The 19,538-nt window shown below is 59.2% G+C and overlaps 1 protein-coding gene across 1 annotated transcript; it reads left to right on the top strand.

Annotated features, from left to right (window-relative positions):
- Positions 1 to 1,038: 1,038 nt before the first annotated feature.
- LOC144954735 (microprocessor complex subunit DGCR8-like) lies at positions 1,039 to 14,376 on the top strand. The gene is made up of 6 exons (XM_078885169.1): positions 1,039 to 1,113; positions 4,499 to 4,599; positions 5,057 to 5,163; positions 8,396 to 8,523; positions 9,610 to 9,723; positions 13,779 to 14,376. Exons 3-6 carry the CDS (start codon positions 5,067 to 5,069, stop codon positions 13,860 to 13,862), a joined length of 423 nt encoding a protein of 140 aa, XP_078741295.1. The 5' UTR covers positions 1,039 to 1,113; positions 4,499 to 4,599; positions 5,057 to 5,066; the 3' UTR covers positions 13,863 to 14,376.
- Positions 14,377 to 19,538: the final 5,162 nt, after the last annotated feature.

Here is a 19,538-nt window from a genome sequence, read left to right as displayed (position 1 = left end):
CTCGCCCACCACTCACCTGCTCGCTCGCCCACCAAACCACTCACTCACTCACCCACTCACCCACCACCCGCTCGCTCACTCACCCACTCTCTCACCCGCTCACTCGCCCCACCACTCACCTGCTCGCTCGCCCACCAAACCACTCACCCACTCACCCCACTCACCCACCACACCGCTCGCTCACTCACCCACTCTCTCACCCGCTCACTCGCCCACCACTCACCTGCTCGCTCGCCCACCAAACCACTCACTCACTCACCCACTCACCCACCACCCGCTCGCTCACTCACCCACTCTCTCACCCGCTCACTCGCCCACCACTCACCTGCTCGCTCGCCCACCAAACCACTCACCCACTCACCCACTCACCCACCACCCGCTCGCTCACTCACCCACTCTCTCACCCGCTCACTCGCCCACCACTCACCTGCTCGCTCGCCCACCAAACCACTCACTCACTCACCCACTCACCCACCACCCGCTCGCTCACTCACCCACTCTCTCACCCGCTCACTCGCCCACCACTCACCTGCTCGCTCGCCCACCAAACCACTCACCCACTCACCCACCCACCAAACCACTCACCCACTCACCCACCCACCACCCGCTCACTCACCCACTCTCTCACCCACTCACTCACTCCGCTCACTCACCTGCTCGCTCACCCACCCACCCACTCACGCACCCACTCACCCACCCACTCACCCACCCACTCACTCACCCACTCACCCACCCACTCACTCACCCACTCACCCACTCACCCACCCACCCACCCACTCACCCACCCACCCACCCACTCACCCGCTCACCCACCACCCACCCACTCACCCACCACCCACCCACTCACCCACTCACCCACTCACCCACTCACCCACCCCACTCACCCACTCACCCACTCACCCACCTACCCACCCACCCACCCACTCACCCACTCACCCACCCACCCACCCACCCACCCACTCACCCACGCACACCACTTGCCCGTTGTCTGTGCGGGGCTACGTGGGTGACCTTTGTCTGTTGTGGGCGGGTGCAGCGCGCTCCACTCTGCAGATCCTGATCCCGGACTTCGTGACTCAGAAGGGCGAAGACAAGGAGCCTGATGACCTCGAGGTCGCTCACCCACCCACCACTCACCCACTCAGTCACCCACTCAGTCACCCCACCTCAGTCACTCACTCAGTCACCCACTCAGTCACTCACTCAGTCGCTCACCCACTCAGTCACCCACTCAGTCGCTCACCCCACTCAGTCACCCACTCACTCACCTACTCACCTACACACTCAGTCACCCACTCACTCACTCACCCACTCAGTCACCCACTCAGTCACCCACTCAGTCACCCACTCAGTCACTCACTCAGTCACTCACTCAGTCACCCACTCAGTCACCCACTCAGTCACCCACTCAGTCACCCACTCAGTCACCCACTCAGTCACCCACTCAGTCACTCACTCAGTCACCCACTCAGTCACCCACTCAGTCACTCACTCAGTCACTCACTCAGTCACTCCACTCAGTCACCCACTCAGTCACCCACTCAGTCACCCACTCAGTCACCCACTCAGTCACCCACTCAGTCACTCACTCAGTCGCTCACCCACTCAGTCACCCACTCAGTCGCTCACTCCACTCAGTCACCCACTCACTCACCTACTCACCTACACACTCAGTCACCCACTCACTCACTCACACCACTCAGTCACCCACTCAGTCGCTCACTCCACTCAGTCGCTCACCCACTCACTCAGTCGCTCACCTCCACTCAGTCACTCGCTCAGTCACTCGCTCACACACTCAGTCACTTGCTCAGTCACTCACTCAGTCACTCGCTCAGTCACCCACTCAGTCACTCGCTCAATCACTCGCTCACACACTCAGTCACCCACTCACTCAGTCACTCGCTCAGTCACCCACTCAGTCACTCGCTCAGTCACTCGCTCACACACTCAGTCACTCGCTCAGTCACTCACCCCACTCACTCACCTACTCACCTACACACTCAGTCACTCACTTCGCTCACCCACTCACTCACCTACTCACCTACACACTCAGTCACTCACTCAGTCACTCACCCACTCACTCACCCACTCAGTCACTCGCTCAGTCACTTAGTCACTCGCTCAGACACTCACTCAGTCACTCGCTCACCCACTCAGCCACTCACTCACCCACTCACTCACCCACTCAGTCGCTCACCCACTCAGTCGCTCACCCACTCAGTCACTCGCTCAGTCACTCAGACACTCACTCACTCACTCACCCACCCACACACTCACTCACCCACTCACTTACACACTCACCTACACACTCACTCAGACACTCACCACACACCCACCCACTCACTCACCCACCCACTCACCCACTCACTCATCACTCACTCACCCACACACCCACCCACTCACTCACTCACTCACCCACTCACACACTCACTCACTCACCCACTCACTCACTCACCCACCCACTCACCACTCACCCACCCACTCATCACTCACTCACCCACTCCACCACCCACCCACCCACTCACTCACCCACCCACCCACCCACCACACCCACTCACTCACCCACCACACCCACCCACTCACTCACCCACTCACCACTCACTCACCCACACCCACCCACCACTCACTCACTCACACACTCACCCACCCCACTCACCCACCCACACACTCACCACACCACTCACTCACTCACTCACTCACCCACCACTCACTCACTCACTCACTCACCCACCCACCACTCACACCACCCACTCACTCACCCACTCACCCACTCACTCACCCACTCACCCACTCACCCACTCACCCACCCACTCACTCACCCACCACCACTCACTCACACACCCACTCACCCACTCACCCACTCACCCACCCACTTACTCACCCACTCACCCACCCACTCACTCACCCACTCACCCACCCACTCACTCACCCACTCACCCACTCACTCACTCACTCACCCACTCACCCACTCACCCACCCACACACTCACTCACCCACTCACCCACTCACTCATTCACTCACTCACTCACCCACTCACTCACCCACCCACCCACTCACTCACCCACCCACCCACCCACTCACTCACCCACCACTCACCCACTCACTCATTCACTCACTCACCCACACACCCACCCACTCACTCACCCACACACCCACTCACTCACCACACTCACTCACTCACCCACTCACTCACTCACCCACTCACTCACCCACTCACTCACTTCACTCACCCACTCACTCACCCACCCACTCACTCACACACCCACCCACTCATTCACTCACTCACCCACTCACTCACCCACCCACTCACTCACCCACTCACTCACCCCACAACACCCACCCACTCACTCACTCACCCACTCACTCACCCACTCACACATTCACTCACTCACCCACTCACTCACTCACCCACCCACTCACTCACCCACCCACTCACTCACTCACCCACTCACTCACCCACCCACTCACACACACACTCACCCACTCACCCACTCACCACCCACCCACTCACCCACTCACCCACTCACCCCACTCACCACCCACCTCACTCACCCACTCCACCCACTCACCCACTCACCACCCCACTCACCCACTCACCACCCACTCACCACCACTCACCACCCACCCACTCACCCACTCACCCACCCACTCACCCACTCACTCACCCACCCACTCACCCACTCACCTCACCACTCACCCACCCACCCACTCACCCCACTCACCACCCACCCACTCACCCACTCACACCCACTCCACCCACCCACCCACTCCACCACCACCCACTCACCCACCCACTCACCCACCCACCCACTCACCCCACTCACTCACCCACCCACCCACCCACTCACCCACTCACCCCCCCACTCACCCACTCACCCACCCACTCACCCACCCACCCACTCACTCACCCACCCACCCACTCACCCCCCCACTCACCCACTCACTCACCCACTCACCCACCCACCCACTCACTCACCCACCCACCCACCCACCCACTCACCCACCCACTCACCCACTCACCCACCCACTCACCCACTCACTCACCCACTCACTCACTCACACACCCACTCACACACCCACTCACCCACCCACCCACTCACTCACCCACTCACCCACCCACCCACCCACTCACTCAATCACCCACTCACTCACACACTCACACACCCACTCACACACACACTCACTCACCCACCCACTCACCCACTCACCCACCCACTCACTCACTCACCCCCACTCACCCACCCACTCACCCACTCACCCACCCACTCACCCCCCCACTCACCCACTCACCCACTCACCCCCCCACTCACCCACTCACCCACTCACCCACCCACTCACCCACCCCACTCACCCACCCACTCACCCACTCACCCACCCACTCACCCCCCCACTCACCCACCCACCCACTCACCCACCCACCCACTCACCCACTCACCCACCCACTCACCCACCCACCCACTCACCCACTGTCTCCCCCCCCTCCCCCCACCCTCAGTACTTCAACCACATCAGCATTGAGGACTCACGAGTCTATGAACTCACGAGCAAGGCCGGACTGCTCTCACCATACCAGATTCTCAACGAGTGCCTCAAACGGTGGGTACACGACGGCCGTGTGGGTGGGTGGGTGGGTGGGGGGGGTGGTGTGGGTGGGTGGGGTGGGGGGTGGGTGGGGTGGTGGGGGGTGGGTGGGTGGGTGGGTGAGTGGGGGGGTGGGTGGGGGGTGGGTGGGTGGGTGGGTGGGTGGGGGGGTGGGTGGGTGGGTGGGGGGGTGGGTGGGGTTCACGACGGCCGTGTGGGTGGGTGGGTGGGTGGGGTTCACGATGGCCGTGTGGGTGGGGGAGCTTTGTCTGTACCTGTGTGCATCATAGGTGGTGCTACTCGCCACTAGCAGCACTTGCCCCTGCAGCCCTGCTGGAGGCTACCTGGGGGAGCTTTGTCTCTGTATGTGTGTGTACATCATAGGCGGTGCTACTAGCAGCACTTGCCCCTGCAGCCCTGCTGGAGGCTACCTGGGGGAGCTTTGTCTGTGTGTTGTTGTTGTTGTCACCAGGAACCACGGCATGGCCGACACGAACATCGAGTTCCAGGTGATCCCCGGCAAGAACCAGAAGAGTGAATTTGTGATGTCGTGCGGCAAACACAGCGTGCGGGGCCTGTGTACGTGGCAAACTCACCACCACGCCGCTCACCACACGCTCACCACCACGCTCACCACCATGCTCACTCAATCAATCACTCACTCACTCAGACACTCACTCACCCACACGCTCACCCACTCAATCACTCAATCACTCACTCACTCACACACTCACTCACTCACTCAATCACTCACACACTCACACACTCACTCACACACCCACACGCTCACTCCCTCACTCACTCCCTCACTCACACACACACTCCCTCACTCACACACACACTCACTCACACACCCACACGCTCACTCACACACCCACACGCTCACTCACACACCCACACGCTCACTCACACGCTCACTCCCTCACTCACACACACACTCCCTCACTCACACACACACTCCCTCACTCACACACACACTCACTCACACACCCACACGCTCACTCACACACCCACACGCTCACTCACACACTCACACACTCACTCACTCACACACTCACACACACACTCACTCACACACCCACACGCTCACTCACACACTCACTCACACACTCACTCACACACCCACACGCTCACTCACACGCTCACTCCCTCACTCACTCACACACACACTCACTCACACACCCACACGCTCACTCACACACCCACACGCTCACTCACACACTCACACACTCACTCACACACTCACACACACACTCACTCACACACCCACACGCTCACTCACACACCCACACGCTCACTCACACACTCACACACTCACACACTCACTCACACACTCACACACACACTCACTCACACACCCACACGCTCACTCACACACTCACTCACACACTCACTCACACACCCACACGCTCACTCCCTCACTCACTCACACACTCACTCACTCACTCACACACCCACACGCTCACTCACACACTCACATACTCACTCACACACTCACTCACACACCCACACGCTCACTCACACACTCACACACTCACACTCACACACACACAGCGTGCGGGGCCTGTGTACGTGGCAAACTCACCACCACGCCGCTCACCACTTGCTCACCACCACGCTCACTCCCTCACTCACTGACACACTCACACACTCACTCACATACCCACACGCTCACTCACACACCCACACGCTCACTCACACACTCACACACTCACTCACACACTCACACACTCACACACCCACACGCTCACTCACACACCCACACGCTCACTCACACACTCACACACTCACTCACACACTCACACACACACTCACTCACACACCCACACGCTCACTCACACACTCACACACTCACACACCCACACGCTCACTCACACACACACTCACTCACACACCCACACGCTCACTCACACACTCACACACTCACACACCCACACGCTCACTCACACACTCACACACTCACACACTCACTCACTCACACACCCCACACGCTCACTCACACACTCACACACTCACACACACACAGCGTGCGGGGCTTGTGTACGTGGAAAACTCACCACACGCTCACCACCACGCTCACCACCACGCTCACCACCACGCTCACCACCACGCTCACTCCCTCACTCACACACACACACACAGCGTGCGGGGCTTGTGTACGTGGAAAACTCACCACACGCTCACCACCACGCTCACCCACACGCTCAATCAATCACTCACTCACTCATACACTCACTCACCCACACGCTCACCCACTCAATCACTCACTCACTCACACACTCACACACACACTCACTCACTCAATCAATCACACACTCACACACTCACTCACACACACACTCACACACACACTCACACACACACTCACCCACTCAATCACTCACACACTCACACACACACTCACACACACACTCACACACTCACACACTCACTCACACACTCACACACTCACTCACACACTCACTCACACACTCACACACTCACTCACACACTCACACACACACTCACACACTCACTCACACACTCACACACACACTCACACACACACTCACACACACACTCACACACTCACTCACACACTCACTCACACACTCACACACTCACTCACACACTCACACACACACTCACACACTCACTCACACACTCACACACACACTCACACACACACTCACACACACACTCACACACTCACACACACACTCACACACTCACTCACACACTCACACACTCACTCACACACTCACTCACACACTCACACACTCACTCACACACTTACACTCACACACACACTCGCACACACACTCACACACACACTCACACACTCACACACTCACACACACACTCACACACACACACACTCACACACTCACACACACACTCACACACTCACACAGCGTGCGTGGCCTGTGTACGTGGCAAACTCACCACACGCTCACCACCACGCTCACCACCACGCTCACCCACACACTCACTCAATCAATCACTCACTCACTCAGACACTCACTCACCCACACGCTCACACACTCACACACCCACACACTCACACAGCGTGCGTGGTCTGTGTACGTGGCAAACTCACCACACGCTCACCACCACGCTCACCACCACGCTCACCCACACACTCACTCAATCAATCACACGCTCACACACTCACTCACACAGACACTCACTCACTCACATGCTCACTCACTCACACGCTCACCACCACGCTCACCACCACGCTCACCCACTCAATCACTCACTCACACACACAGTGACACACACAGTGACACACACACACAGTGACACACACACACACAGTGACACACACACAGTGACACACACAGTGGCACACACACACAGTGACACACACAGTGACACACACACACAGTAACACACACACAGTGACACACACACACAGTGACACACACACACACAGTGACACACACACAGTGGCACACACACAGTGACACACACACAGTGACACACACACACAGTGACACACACACACAGTGACACACACACACAGTGACACACACACACAGTGACACACACAGTGACACACACAGTGACACACAGTGACACACACAGTGACACACACACACAGTGACACACACACACACAGTGACACACACACACACAGTGACACACACACACAGTGACACACACACACACAGTGACACACACACACACAGTGACACACACACACACACAGTGACACACACACACACACACAGTGACACACACAGTGACACACAGTGACACACACACACACAGTGACACACACAGTGACACACACACACAGTGACACGTGTGTGTGTGACTGCTGCAGGCAAGAACAAGCGAGTGGGCAAGCAGCTGGCGTCGCAGCAGGTTCTGCAGCTGCTGCACCCGCACGTGCAGACGTGGGGCTCCCTGCTGCGCATGTACGGACGCGACTCCGCCAAGCACGTCACACAGGTGGGTGTGTGTGTGTGTGTCACTGTGTGTGTGTGTGTCACTGTGTGTGTGTCACTGTGTGTGTGTGTGTGTCACTGTGTGTGTGTGTGTCACTGTGTGTGTGTGTCACTGTGTGTGTGTGTAGGTGTGTGTGTGTGTCACTGTGTGTGTGTCACTGTGTGTGTGTGTGTCACAGTGTGTGTCACTGTGTGTGTGTGTCACTATGTGTGTGTGTGTGTGTGTCACTGTGTGTGTGTGTAGGTGTACGTGTGTGTCACTGTGTGTGTGTGTCACAGTGTGTGTCACTGTGTGTGTGTGTGTGTGTCACTGTGTGTGTCACTGTGTGTGTGTGTGTCACTGTGTGTGTGTCACTGTGTGTGTGTGTGTCACTGTGTGTGTGTGTCACTGTGTGTGTGTGTAGGTGTGTGTGTGTGTCACCGTGTGTGTGTGTAGGTGTACGTGTGTGTCACTGTGTGTGTGTCACAGTGTGTGTCACTGTGTGTGTGTCACTGTGTGTGTGTGTAGGTGTACGTGTGTGTCACTGTGTGTGTGTCACTGTGTGTGTGTCACAGTGTGTGTCACTGTGTGTGTGTGTGTGTCACTGTGTGTGTGTGTAGGTGTACGTGTGTGTCACCGTGTGTGTGTCACAGTGTGTGTCACTGTGTGTGTGTGTAGGTGTACGTGTGTGTCACTGTGTGTGTGTGTAGGTGTACGTGTGTGTCACTGTGTGTGTGTCACAGTGTGTGTCACTGTGTGTGTATCACTGTGTGTCACTGTGTGTGTGTGTAGGTGTACGTGTGTGTCACTGTGTGTGTGTCACAGTGTGTGTCACTGTGTGTGTCACTGTGTGTGTGTGTGTCACTGTGTGTGTGTGTAGGTGTACGTGCGTGTCACTGTGTGTGTGTCACAGTGTGTGTCACTGTGTGTGTGTGTGTGTGTATCACTGTGTGTCACTGTGTGCCCCTGCAGCCCTGCTAGAGGCTACCTGGGGGAGCTTTGTCTGTGTGTGCATCATAGGTGGTGCTACTCGCTGCTAGCAGCACTTGCCCCTGCAGCCCTGAGGCCACCTGGGGGAGCTTTACCTCTACCTGTGCGTGCTTCCTACAGGAGGTGGCTGATCGAAGCGTCCTGGACCTGCAGCAGTTCAGCCGCAAGAACAAACCCAACCTGCACATCCTGAACCGCCTACGTGACGAGATGCACAAGCTGGCTCAGAGGAGGGTGAGTGGTGGGTGGGTGGGTGAGTGGCTGGGTGGGTGAGTGGGTGGGTGAGTGGGTGGGTGAGTGGGTGGGTGGGTGAGTGGGTGAATGGGTGGATGCACATCCTGAACCGCCTACGTGACGAGATGCACAAGCTGGCTCAGAGGAGGGTGAGTGGTGGGTGGGTGGGTGGGTGAGTGGGTGGGTGGGTGAGTGGGTGGGTGGGTGAGTGGGTGAATGGGTGGATGCACATCCTGAACCGCCTACGTGACGAGATGCACAAGCTGGCTCAGAGGAGGGTGAGTGGTGGGTGGGTGGGTGGGTGAGTGGGTGGGTGGGTGAGTGGGTGGGTGAGTGGGTGGGTGAGTGGGTGGGTGGGTGAGTGGGTGAATGGGTTGATGCACATCCTGAACCGCCTACGTGACGAGATGCACAAGCTGGCTCAGAGGAGGGTGAGTGGTGGGTGGGTGGGTGAGTGGGTGGGTGGGTGAGTGGGTGAGTGGGTGGGTGAGTGAGTGAGTGGTGGAGTGGGTGGGTGAGTGGGTGGGTGAGTGAGTGAGTGGGTGAGTGGGTGGGTGAGTGAGTGGGTGAGTGAGTGGGTGAGTGAGTGAGTGAGTGGGTGGGTGAGTGAGTGAGTGGTGGAGTGGGTGGGTGAGTGGGTGGGTGAGTGAGTGGGTGAGTGGGTGGGTGAGTGAGTGGGTGAGTGGGTGGGTGGGTGAGTGGGTGAGTGGGTGGGTGAGTGAGTGAGTGGTGGAGTGGGTGGGTGAGTGGGTGGGTGAGTGAGTGGGTGGGTGAGTGGGTGGGTGGGTGAGTGAGTGGGTGAGTGGGTGAATGGGTTGATGCACATCCTGAACCGCCTACGTGACGAGATGCACAAGCTGGCTCAGAGGAGGGTGAGTGGTGGGTGAGTGGGTGGGTGGGTGAGTGGGTGGGTGGGTGGGTGAGTGGGTGAGTGAGTGGGTGGGTGAGTGGGTGAGTGGGTGAATGGGTTGATGCACATCCTGAACCGCCTACGTGACGAGATGCACAAGCTGGCTCAGAGGAGGGTGAGTGGTGGGTGGGTGGGTGAGTGGGTGAGTGGGTGGGTGGGTGGGTGAGTGGGTGGGTGGGTGAGTGAGTGGGTGGGTGAGTGGGTGAGTGGGTGGGTGGGTGGGTGGGTGAGTGGGTGGGTGGGTGAGTGGGTGAATGGGTTGATGCACATCCTGAACCGCCTACGTGACGAGATGCACAAGCTGGCTCAGAGGAGGGTGAGTGGTGGGTGGGTGGGTGAGTGGGTGGGTGAGTGGGTGGGTGGGTGAGTGAGTGGGTGGGTGAGTGGGTGTGTGAGTGGGTGGGTGGGTGGGTGAGTGGGTGGGTGAGTGAGTGAGTGGGTGAGTGGGTGAGTGGGTGAGTGAGTGGGTGAGTGGGTGAATGGTTTGATGCACATCCTGAACCGCCTACGTGACGAGATGCACAAGCTGGCTCAGAGGAGGGTGAGTGGTGGGTGGGTGGGTGGGTGAGTGGGTGGGTGAGTGGGTGGGTGGGTGAGTGGGTGGGTGAGTGGGTGAATGGGTGGATGCACATCCTGAACCGCCTACGTGACGAGATGCACAAGCTGGCTCAGAGGAGGGTGAGTGGTGGGTGGGTGGGTGGGTGAGTGGGTGGGTGAGTGGGTGGGTGGGTGAGTGAGTGGGTGAGTGGTGGTGGTGGTGGTGTGTGTGGGTGGGTGGGTGGGTGAGTGGGTGAGTGGGTGGGTGGGTGAGTGGGTGAATGGGTGGATGCACATCCTGAACCGCCTACGTGACGAGATGCACAAGCTGGCTCAGAGGAGGGTGAGTGGTGGGTGGGGGGTGGGTGGGTGAGTGGGTGAGTGGGTGGGTGGGTGGGTGAGTGGGTGGGTGAGTGGGTGGGTGAGTGGGTGGGTGGGTGAGTGGGTGGGTGAGTGGGTGGGTGGGTGAGTGGGTGGGTGAGTGGGTGGGTGAGTGGGTGGGTGAGTGGGTGGGTGAGTGGGTGGGTGAGTGGGTGAATGGGTTGATGCACATCCTGAACCGCCTACGTGACGAGATGCACAAGCTGGCTCAGAGGAGGGTGAGTGGTGGGTGGGTGGGTGGGTGAGTGAGTGGGTGAGTGGTGGTGGTGGTGGTGTGTGTGGGTGGGTGGGTGAGTGGGTGGGTGAGTGGGTGAGTGGTTGAATGGGTGGATGCACATCCTGAACCGCCTACGTGACGAGATGCACAAGCTGGCTCAGAGGTGGGTGAGTGGTGGTGGGTGGGTGGGTGGGTGGGTGGGTGAGTGGGTGGGTGGGTGAGTGGGTGGGTGAGTGGGTGGGTGAGTGGGTGAATGGGTGGATGCACATCCTGAACCGCCTACGTGACGAGATGCACAAGCTGGCTCAGAGGAGGGTGAGTGGTGGGTGGGTGAGTGGGTGGGTGGGTGGGTGAGTGGGTGAGTGGGTGAATGGGTGGGTGAGTGGGTGGGTGGGTGGGTGAGTGGGTGAGTGAGTGGTTGAATGGGTGGATGCACATCCTGAACCGCCTACGTGACGAGATGCACAAGCTGGCTCAGAGGAGGGTGAGTGGTGGGTGGGTGGGTGGGTGAGTGGGTGGGTGGGTGGGTGGGTGAGTGGGTGGGTGGGTGAGTGAGTGGGTGGGTGGGTGAGTGGGTGAGTGAGTGGGTGAGTGGGTGAATGGGTTGATGCACATCCTGAACCGCCTACGTGACGAGATGCACAAGCTGGCTCAGAGGAGGGTGAGTGAGTGGGTGGGTGAGTGGGTGGGTGGGTGGGTGGGTGAGTGGGTGGGTGAGTGAGTGAGTGGGTGAGTGGGTGGGTGAGTGGGTGAATGGTTTGATGCACATCCTGAACCGCCTACGTGACGAGATGCACAAGCTGGCTCAGAGGAGGGTGAGTGAGTGAGTGGGTGGGTGAGTGGGTGGGTGAGTGGGTGGGTGGGTGGGTGGGTGAGTGGGTGGGTGAGTGAGTGAGTGGGTGAGTGGGTGGGTGGGTGGGTGAGTGGGTGAATGGGTTGATGCACATCCTGAACCGCCTACGTGACGAGATGCACAAGCTGGCTCAGAGGAGGGTGAGTGAGTGAGTGGGTGGGTGAGTGGGTGGGTGAGTGGGTGGGTGGGTGGGTGAGTGGGTGGGTGAGTGAGTGAGTGAGTGGGTGAGTGGGTGGGTGGGTGGGTGAGTGGGTGAATGGGTTGATGCACATCCTGAACCGCCTACGTGACGAGATGCACAAGCTGGCTCAGAGGAGGGTGAGTGGTGGGTGGGTGAGTGGGTGGGTGGGTGAGTGGGTGGGTGGGTGAGTGGGTGGGTGGGTGAGTGAGTGGGTGGGTGGGTGGGTGAGTGGGTGGGTGGGTGGGTGGGTGAGTGGGTGGGTGGGTGGGTGGGTGAGTGGGTGGGTGGGTGAGTGGGTGGGTGGGTGGGTGGGTGGGTGAGTCTCTCACTGTGTCACGCTGTGTGTGTGTGTCACGCTGTGTGTGTCTGTGTGTGTGTCTCACTGTGTCACGCTGTGTGTGTGTGTGTGTCTCACTGTGTCACGCTGTGTGTGTCTGTGTGTGTGTCACGCTGTCTGTGTGTGTCTGTGTGTGTGTGTCACTGTGTGTGTCTGTGTGTGTGTGTGTGTCACTGTGTGTGTCTGTGTGTGTGTCTGTGTGTGTGTGTCTGTGTGTGTGTCTGTGTGTGTCTGTGTGTGTGTGTCTGTGTGTGTGTCTGTGTGTGTGTGTCTGTGTGTGTGTCTGTGTGTCTGTGTGTGTGTCTGTGTGTGTGTCTGTGTGTGTGTGTGTGTGTCTGTGTGTGTGTCTGTGTGTGTGTCTGTGTGTGTCTGTGTGTGTGTGTCTGTGTGTGTGTCTGTGTGTGTGTCTGTGTGTGTGTCTGTGTGTGTGTGTGTGTCTGTGTGTGTGTCTGTGTGTGTGTCTGTGAGTGTGTCTGTGTGTGTGTGTGTGTGTCTGTGTGTGTGTCTGTGTGTGTGTCTGTGAGTGTGTGTGTGTGTCTGAGTGTGTGTCTGTGTGTGTGTCTGTGTGTGTGTCTGTGTGTGTGTGTGTCTGTGTGTGTCTGTGTGTGTGTCTGTGTGTGTGTCTGTGTGTGTGTGCAGGAGGAGACGCGACGCAGGCCGACCATGACCATGAGGGAGGCTGAGATCCCTGGCAGCGAGCCGCTGTGCACCGTCGACATGTGATGCTCACCACCTCGATACTCACCCAGCTACTCACCCACTCACCCAGCCACTCACTCACCCAGCCACTCACTCACCCAGCCACTCACTCACCCAGCCACTCACTCACCCAGCTACTCACCCAGCCACTCACCCACACACTCACTCACCCACCCACCCACACACCCACCCACCCACTCACTCACCAGCTCACTCACCCACCCACTCACCCACTCACCAGCTCACCCAGCAACTCACCCACTCACCCAGCTACTCACCCACTCACCCAGCTACTCACCCACTCACCCAGCTACTCACCCACTCACCCACTCACTCACCCACCCAGCCACCCACTCACTCACCAGCTCACTCACCCACACACCCACTCACCCACTCACTCACCCACTCACCAGCTCACCCAGCAACTCACCCACTCACCCAGCTACTCACCCACTCACCCACCCAGCCACCCATCCACCCACCCAGCCACCCATCCACTCACCAGCTCACCCACCCACCCAATCACTCACCCACTCACCCACCCACTCACCCACTCACCCACCCACTCACCCACTCACTCACCAACTCACCCACTCACCCACCCACTCACCCACCAACCCACCCACTCACTCACCAACTCACCCACTCACCCACCCACTCACCCACCCACCCACTCACCCACTCACTCACCAACTCACCCACTCACCCACCCACTCACCCACCAACCCACCCACTCACTCACCAACTCACCCACTCACCCACCCACTCACCCACCCACCCACTCACCCACCAACCCACCCACTCACTCACCAACTCACCCACTCACCCACCCACTCACCCACCCACCCACTCACCCACCCACTCACAACAACAACCGCCATTCGCCACTAAGTGGCGGTGACGTCACCACGACGCTTGTGCCAGGCCATCCACTCACTCACCCACCCACTCACCCACCCACCCACCCACTCACCCACCAACCCACCCACTCACTCACCAACTCACCCACTCACCCACCCACCCACTCACCCACTCACCCACTCACCCACCCACTCACCCACCCACCCACTCACTCACCCACCCACCCACTCACCCACTCACCCACCCACCCACCCACTCACCCACCCACCCACCCACTCACCCACCCACTCACCCACTCACTCACCCAACCCTCTCGTAGCACTCACACAGCACTTGCCCAGCCCCGTTCATCCCCCTTATCGTCATCGTCGTCATCGTCGTCGTTTGTGAAGTAATTTTTTTTAATATTTTGGTGTTTTTTTCGCGAATAAAAGTTCAATTTTAACGCGCCAATCTTAGCCTGCCCCCCACCCTGTCTGTGCGTGACCACCACCACTACCACCACTACCACCACCACCACTACCACCACCACCCTCACCACCACCACCACAACCACCCTCACCACCGCCACCTCCACCACAACCACCACCACCCTCACCACTACCACCTCCACCACCATCACCACCTCCATCACCACCATCACGTGTGATGATGACAACTCTTATGTGTCCTAACTTCTGGGCCACCCCGTAATGGAATGAATGGGAGGGAATGAATCAGCAGCTGGTGAATGAATTCACCGCCCTTGGACCAGAGTGGTGAAGTATGGTCAATTTCAGGGGAATCGATCAGCTCGATTCCGTGTCCGTGCGTAATCGATTCACCTCGTGGTCGCAAACGGAAGTGAGGGGGGATAGGAATCGTTGGTGCGGAATCGATCCACGCGATTCGTGTGTTAACCCTATGGGAGGAATCGTGGTGCAATAGGAATCGATCCACGCGCCTCGCGTGTTAAGCCTATGGGAGGAATCGTGGTGCAATAGGAATCGATCCACGCGCCTCGCGTGTTAACCCTATGGGAGGAATCGTGGTGCAGAAGGAATCGATCCACGCGCCTCGCGTGTTAACCCTATGGGAGGAATCGTGGTGCAAGAGGAATCGATCCACGCGTCTCGCGTGTTAACCCTATGGGAGGAATCGTGGTGCAAGAGGAATCGATCCAAGCGCTTCGTGTGTTAACCCTATGGGAGGAATCGTGGTGCATGAGGAATCGATCCACGCGCCTCGTGTGTTAACCCTATGGGAGGAATCGTGGTGCAAGAGGAATCGATCCACGCGCCTCGCGTGTTAACCCTATGGGAGGAATCGTGGTGCAAGAGTAATCGATCCACGCGCTTCGTGTGTTAACCCTATGGGAGGAATCGTGGTGCAAGAGGAATCGATCCATGCGCCTCGTGTGTTAACCCTATGGGAGGAATCGTGGTGCAAGAGGAATCGATCCACGCGCCTCGCGTGTTAACCCTATGGGAGGAATCGTGGTGCAGAAGGAATCGATCCACGCGCCTCGCGTGTTAACCCTATGGGAGGAATCGTGGTGCAAGAGGAATCGATCCACGCGTCTCGCGTGTTAACCCTATGGGAGGAATCGTGGTGCAAGAGGAATCGATCCAAGCGCTTCGTGTGTTAACCCTATGGGAGGAATCGTGGTGCATGAGGAATCGATCCACGCGCCTCGTGTGTTAACCCTATGGGAGGAATCGTGGTGCAAGAGGAATCGATCCACGCGCCTCGCGTGTTAACCCTATGGGAGGAATCGTGGTGCAAGAGGAATCGATCCACGCGCCTCGCGTGTTAACCCTATGGGAGGAATCGTGGTGCAAGAGGAATCGATCCACGCGTCTCGCGTGTTAACCCTATGGGAGGAATCGTGGTGCAAGAGGAATCGATCCACGCGCCTCGCGTGTTAACCCTATGGGAGGAATCGTGGTGCAAGAGGAATCGATCCACGCGCCTCGTGTGTTAACCCTATGGGAGGAATCGTGGTGCAGAAGGAATCGATCCACGCGCCTCGCGTGTTAACCCTATGGGAGGAATCGTGGTGCAAGAGGAATCGATCCACGCGTCTCGCGTGTTAACCCTATGGGAGGAATCGTGGTGCAAGAGGAATCGATCCAAGCGCTTCGTGTGTTAACCCTATGGGAGGAATCGTGGTGCATGAGGAATCGATCCACGCGCCTCGTGTGTTAACCCTATGGGAGGAATCGTGGTGCAAGAGGAATCGATCCACGCGCCTCGCGTGTTAACCCTATGGGAGGAATCGTGGTGCAAGAGGAATCGATCCACGCGCCTCGCGTGTTAACCCTATGGGAGGAATCGTGGTGCAAGAGGAATCGATCCACGCGTCTCGCGTGTTAACCCTATGGGAGGAATCGTGGTGCAAGAGGAATCGATCCACGCGCCTCGCGTGTTAACCCTATGGGAGGAATCGTGGTGCAAGAGGAATCGATCCACGCGCCTCGTGTGTTAACCCTATGGGAGGAATCGTGGTGCAAGAGGAATCGATCCACGCGCCTCGTGTGTTAACCCTATGGGAGGAATCGCCGTGCGCTTGGAATCGAACCAATCGAATCGATCCACGCGCCTCGTGCTTTCACACTACTGAAAGAATCGCGGTTGCGGGGAATCGATACTCACCGAATCGAAACGCTGGAATCGACTCCCGCACATCTCGTGCGTTAACTCGAACGTGAGGAATCGCGGCTTGTTTGGAATCGAACTTACGAATCGATTCCGCGGAATCGATTGCTGAACTCACCAAGCCCTGAATGTAACGGAATCGAATCGACGGCTACGGGGAACGGAATCGTCGCCGAGGAATCGATTCCCATCCCCCACCCCTCCCCCCCATGGCCGCGGCTTCATGGCCGCCGTCTTTGACATCGACCTCACGGAGGGAGGCGAGCGGAGTGGCGAGGAGGGAGACAGCGGCGAGGATGAGGTGAGTGGTGAGGGGTGAGGTGAGTGGTGAGGGGAGTGGTGAATGGTGAGGGGTGAGGGGAGTGGTGGGGTGAGTGGTGAGGGGTGAGGTGAGGTGAGTGGTGAGGGGAGTGGTGAGTGGTGAGGGGTGAGGTGAGGGGAGTGGTGAGGGGAGTGGTGAGGTGGGTGGTGAGGGGAGTGGTGAGTGGTGAGGGGAGTGGCGAGGAGGGAGACAGCGGCGAGGATGAGGTGAGTGGTGAGGGGGGTGGTGAGGGGAGTGGTGAGGGGAGTGGTGGGGTGAGTGGTGAGGGGAGTGGTGGGGTGAGTGGTGAGGGGGGTGGTGGGGTGAGTGGTGAGGGGGGTGGTGAGGTGAGTGGTGAGGGGAGTGGTGAGGGGAGTGGTGAGGGGGGTGGTGAGGTGAGTGGTGAGGGGGAGTGGTGAGGTGAGTGGTGAGGGGGGTGGTGAGGGGGAGTGGTGAGGGGAGTGGTGTGGGGGGTGGTGAGGGGAGTGGTGAGGGGAGTGGTGAATGGTGAGTGGTGAGGGGAGTGGTGAGGGGAGTGGTGGGGTGAGGTGGGTGGTGAGGGGAGTGGTGAGTGGTGAGTGGTGAGGGGAGTGGCGAGGAGGGAGACAGCGGCGAGGATGAGGTGAGGGGAGTGGTGAGTGGTGAGGGGAGTGGTGAGGGGAGTGGTGTGGGGGGTGGTGAGGGGAGTGGTGAGGGGAGTGGTGAGGGGTGAGGGGAGTGGTGAGGTGAGTGGTGAGGTGAGTGGTGAGGTGAGTGGTGAGGTGAGTGGTGAGGGGGGTGGTGAGGGGAGTGGTGAGGGGAGTGGTGTGGGGGGTGGTGAGGGGAGTGGTGAGGGGAGTGGTGAGTGGTGAGGTGAGTGGTGAGGTGAGTGGTGAGGTGAGTGGTGAGGTGAGTGGTGAGGTGAGTGGTGAGGGGGGTGGTGAGGGGAGTGGTGAGGGGAGTGGTGAGGGGAGTGGTGAGGGGAGTGGTGAGGGGAGTGGTGAGGGGGGTGGTGGGGTGAGTGGGGGGGTGAGTGGTGAGGGGGAGTGGTGAGGGGAGTGGTGAGGGGAGTGGTGAGGTGATTGGTGGGGTGAGTGGTGAGGTGAGTGGTGAGGGGAGTGGTGAGGGGAGTGGCGAGGAGGGAGACAGCGGCGAGGATGAGGTGAGTGGTGAGGGGGGTGGTGAGGGGAGTGGTGAGGGGAGTGGTGTGGGGGGTGGTGAGGGGAGTGGTGAGGGGAGTGGTGAGGGGAGTGGTGAGGTGAGTGGTGAGGTGAGTGGTGAGGTGAGTGGTGAGGTGAGTGGTGAGGGGGGTGGTGAGGGGAGTGGTGAGGGGAGTGGTGAGGGGAGTGGTGAGGGGAGTGGTGAGGGGAGTGGTGAGGGGGGGTGGTGAGGGGAGTGGTGAGGGGGGTGGTGGGGTGAGTGGTGGGGTGAGTGGTGAGGGGAGTGGTGAGGTGAGTGGTGAGGGGAGTGGTGAGGGGGGTGGTGAGGGGAGTGGTGAGGGGGGTGGTGTGGGGGGTGGTGAGGGGAGTGGTGAGGGGAGTGGTGGGTGGTGAGGGGAGTGGTGAGGGGAGTGGTGAGGGGAGTGGTGAGGGGGGTGGTGGGGTGAGTGGTGGGGTGAGTGGTGAGGGGAGTGGTGAGGGGAGTGGTGAGGGGAGTGGTGAGGGGAGTGGTGAGGGGAGTGGTGAGGGGAGTGGTGAGGGGGGTGGTGGGGTGAGTGGTGGGGTGAGTGGTGAGGGGAGTGGTGAGGGGAGTGGTGAGGGGAGTGGTGAGGGGAGTGGTGGGGTGAGTGGTGAGGTGAGTGGTGAGGTGAGTGGTGAGGGGAGTGGTGAGGGGAGTGGTGAGGTGAGTGGTGGTGAGTGGTGAGGGGAGTGGTGAGGTGAGTGGTGGGGTGAGTGGTGGGGTGAGTGAGTGAGGGGAGTGGC

Source organism: Lampetra fluviatilis, unplaced genomic scaffold, assembly GCF_964198595.1.
Source record: "Lampetra fluviatilis unplaced genomic scaffold, kcLamFluv1.1 SCAFFOLD_1292, whole genome shotgun sequence".
Taxonomy (NCBI): Eukaryota; Metazoa; Chordata; class Hyperoartia; order Petromyzontiformes; family Petromyzontidae; genus Lampetra; species Lampetra fluviatilis.
The sequence above is the reverse complement of the archived record's forward strand: the minus strand, read 5'-3'. Positions and strand labels throughout refer to the sequence as shown.

What these genes read in the sequence shown, in the direction of transcription:
- LOC144954735 (XM_078885169.1), top strand. Translation starts at nt 5,067, where the DNA reads ATGGCCGACACGAACATCGAGTTCCAGGTGATCCCCGGCAAGAACCAG. An exon ending in ACACAGCGTGCGGGGCCTGT is followed by an intron (nt 5,164 to 8,395) that starts GTACGTGGCAAA and finishes TGACTGCTGCAG; the next exon opens with GCAAGAACAAGCGAGTGGGC. An exon ending in ACAAGCTGGCTCAGAGGAGG is followed by an intron (nt 9,724 to 13,778) that starts GTGAGTGGTGGG and finishes GTGTGTGTGCAG; the next exon opens with GAGGAGACGCGACGCAGGCC.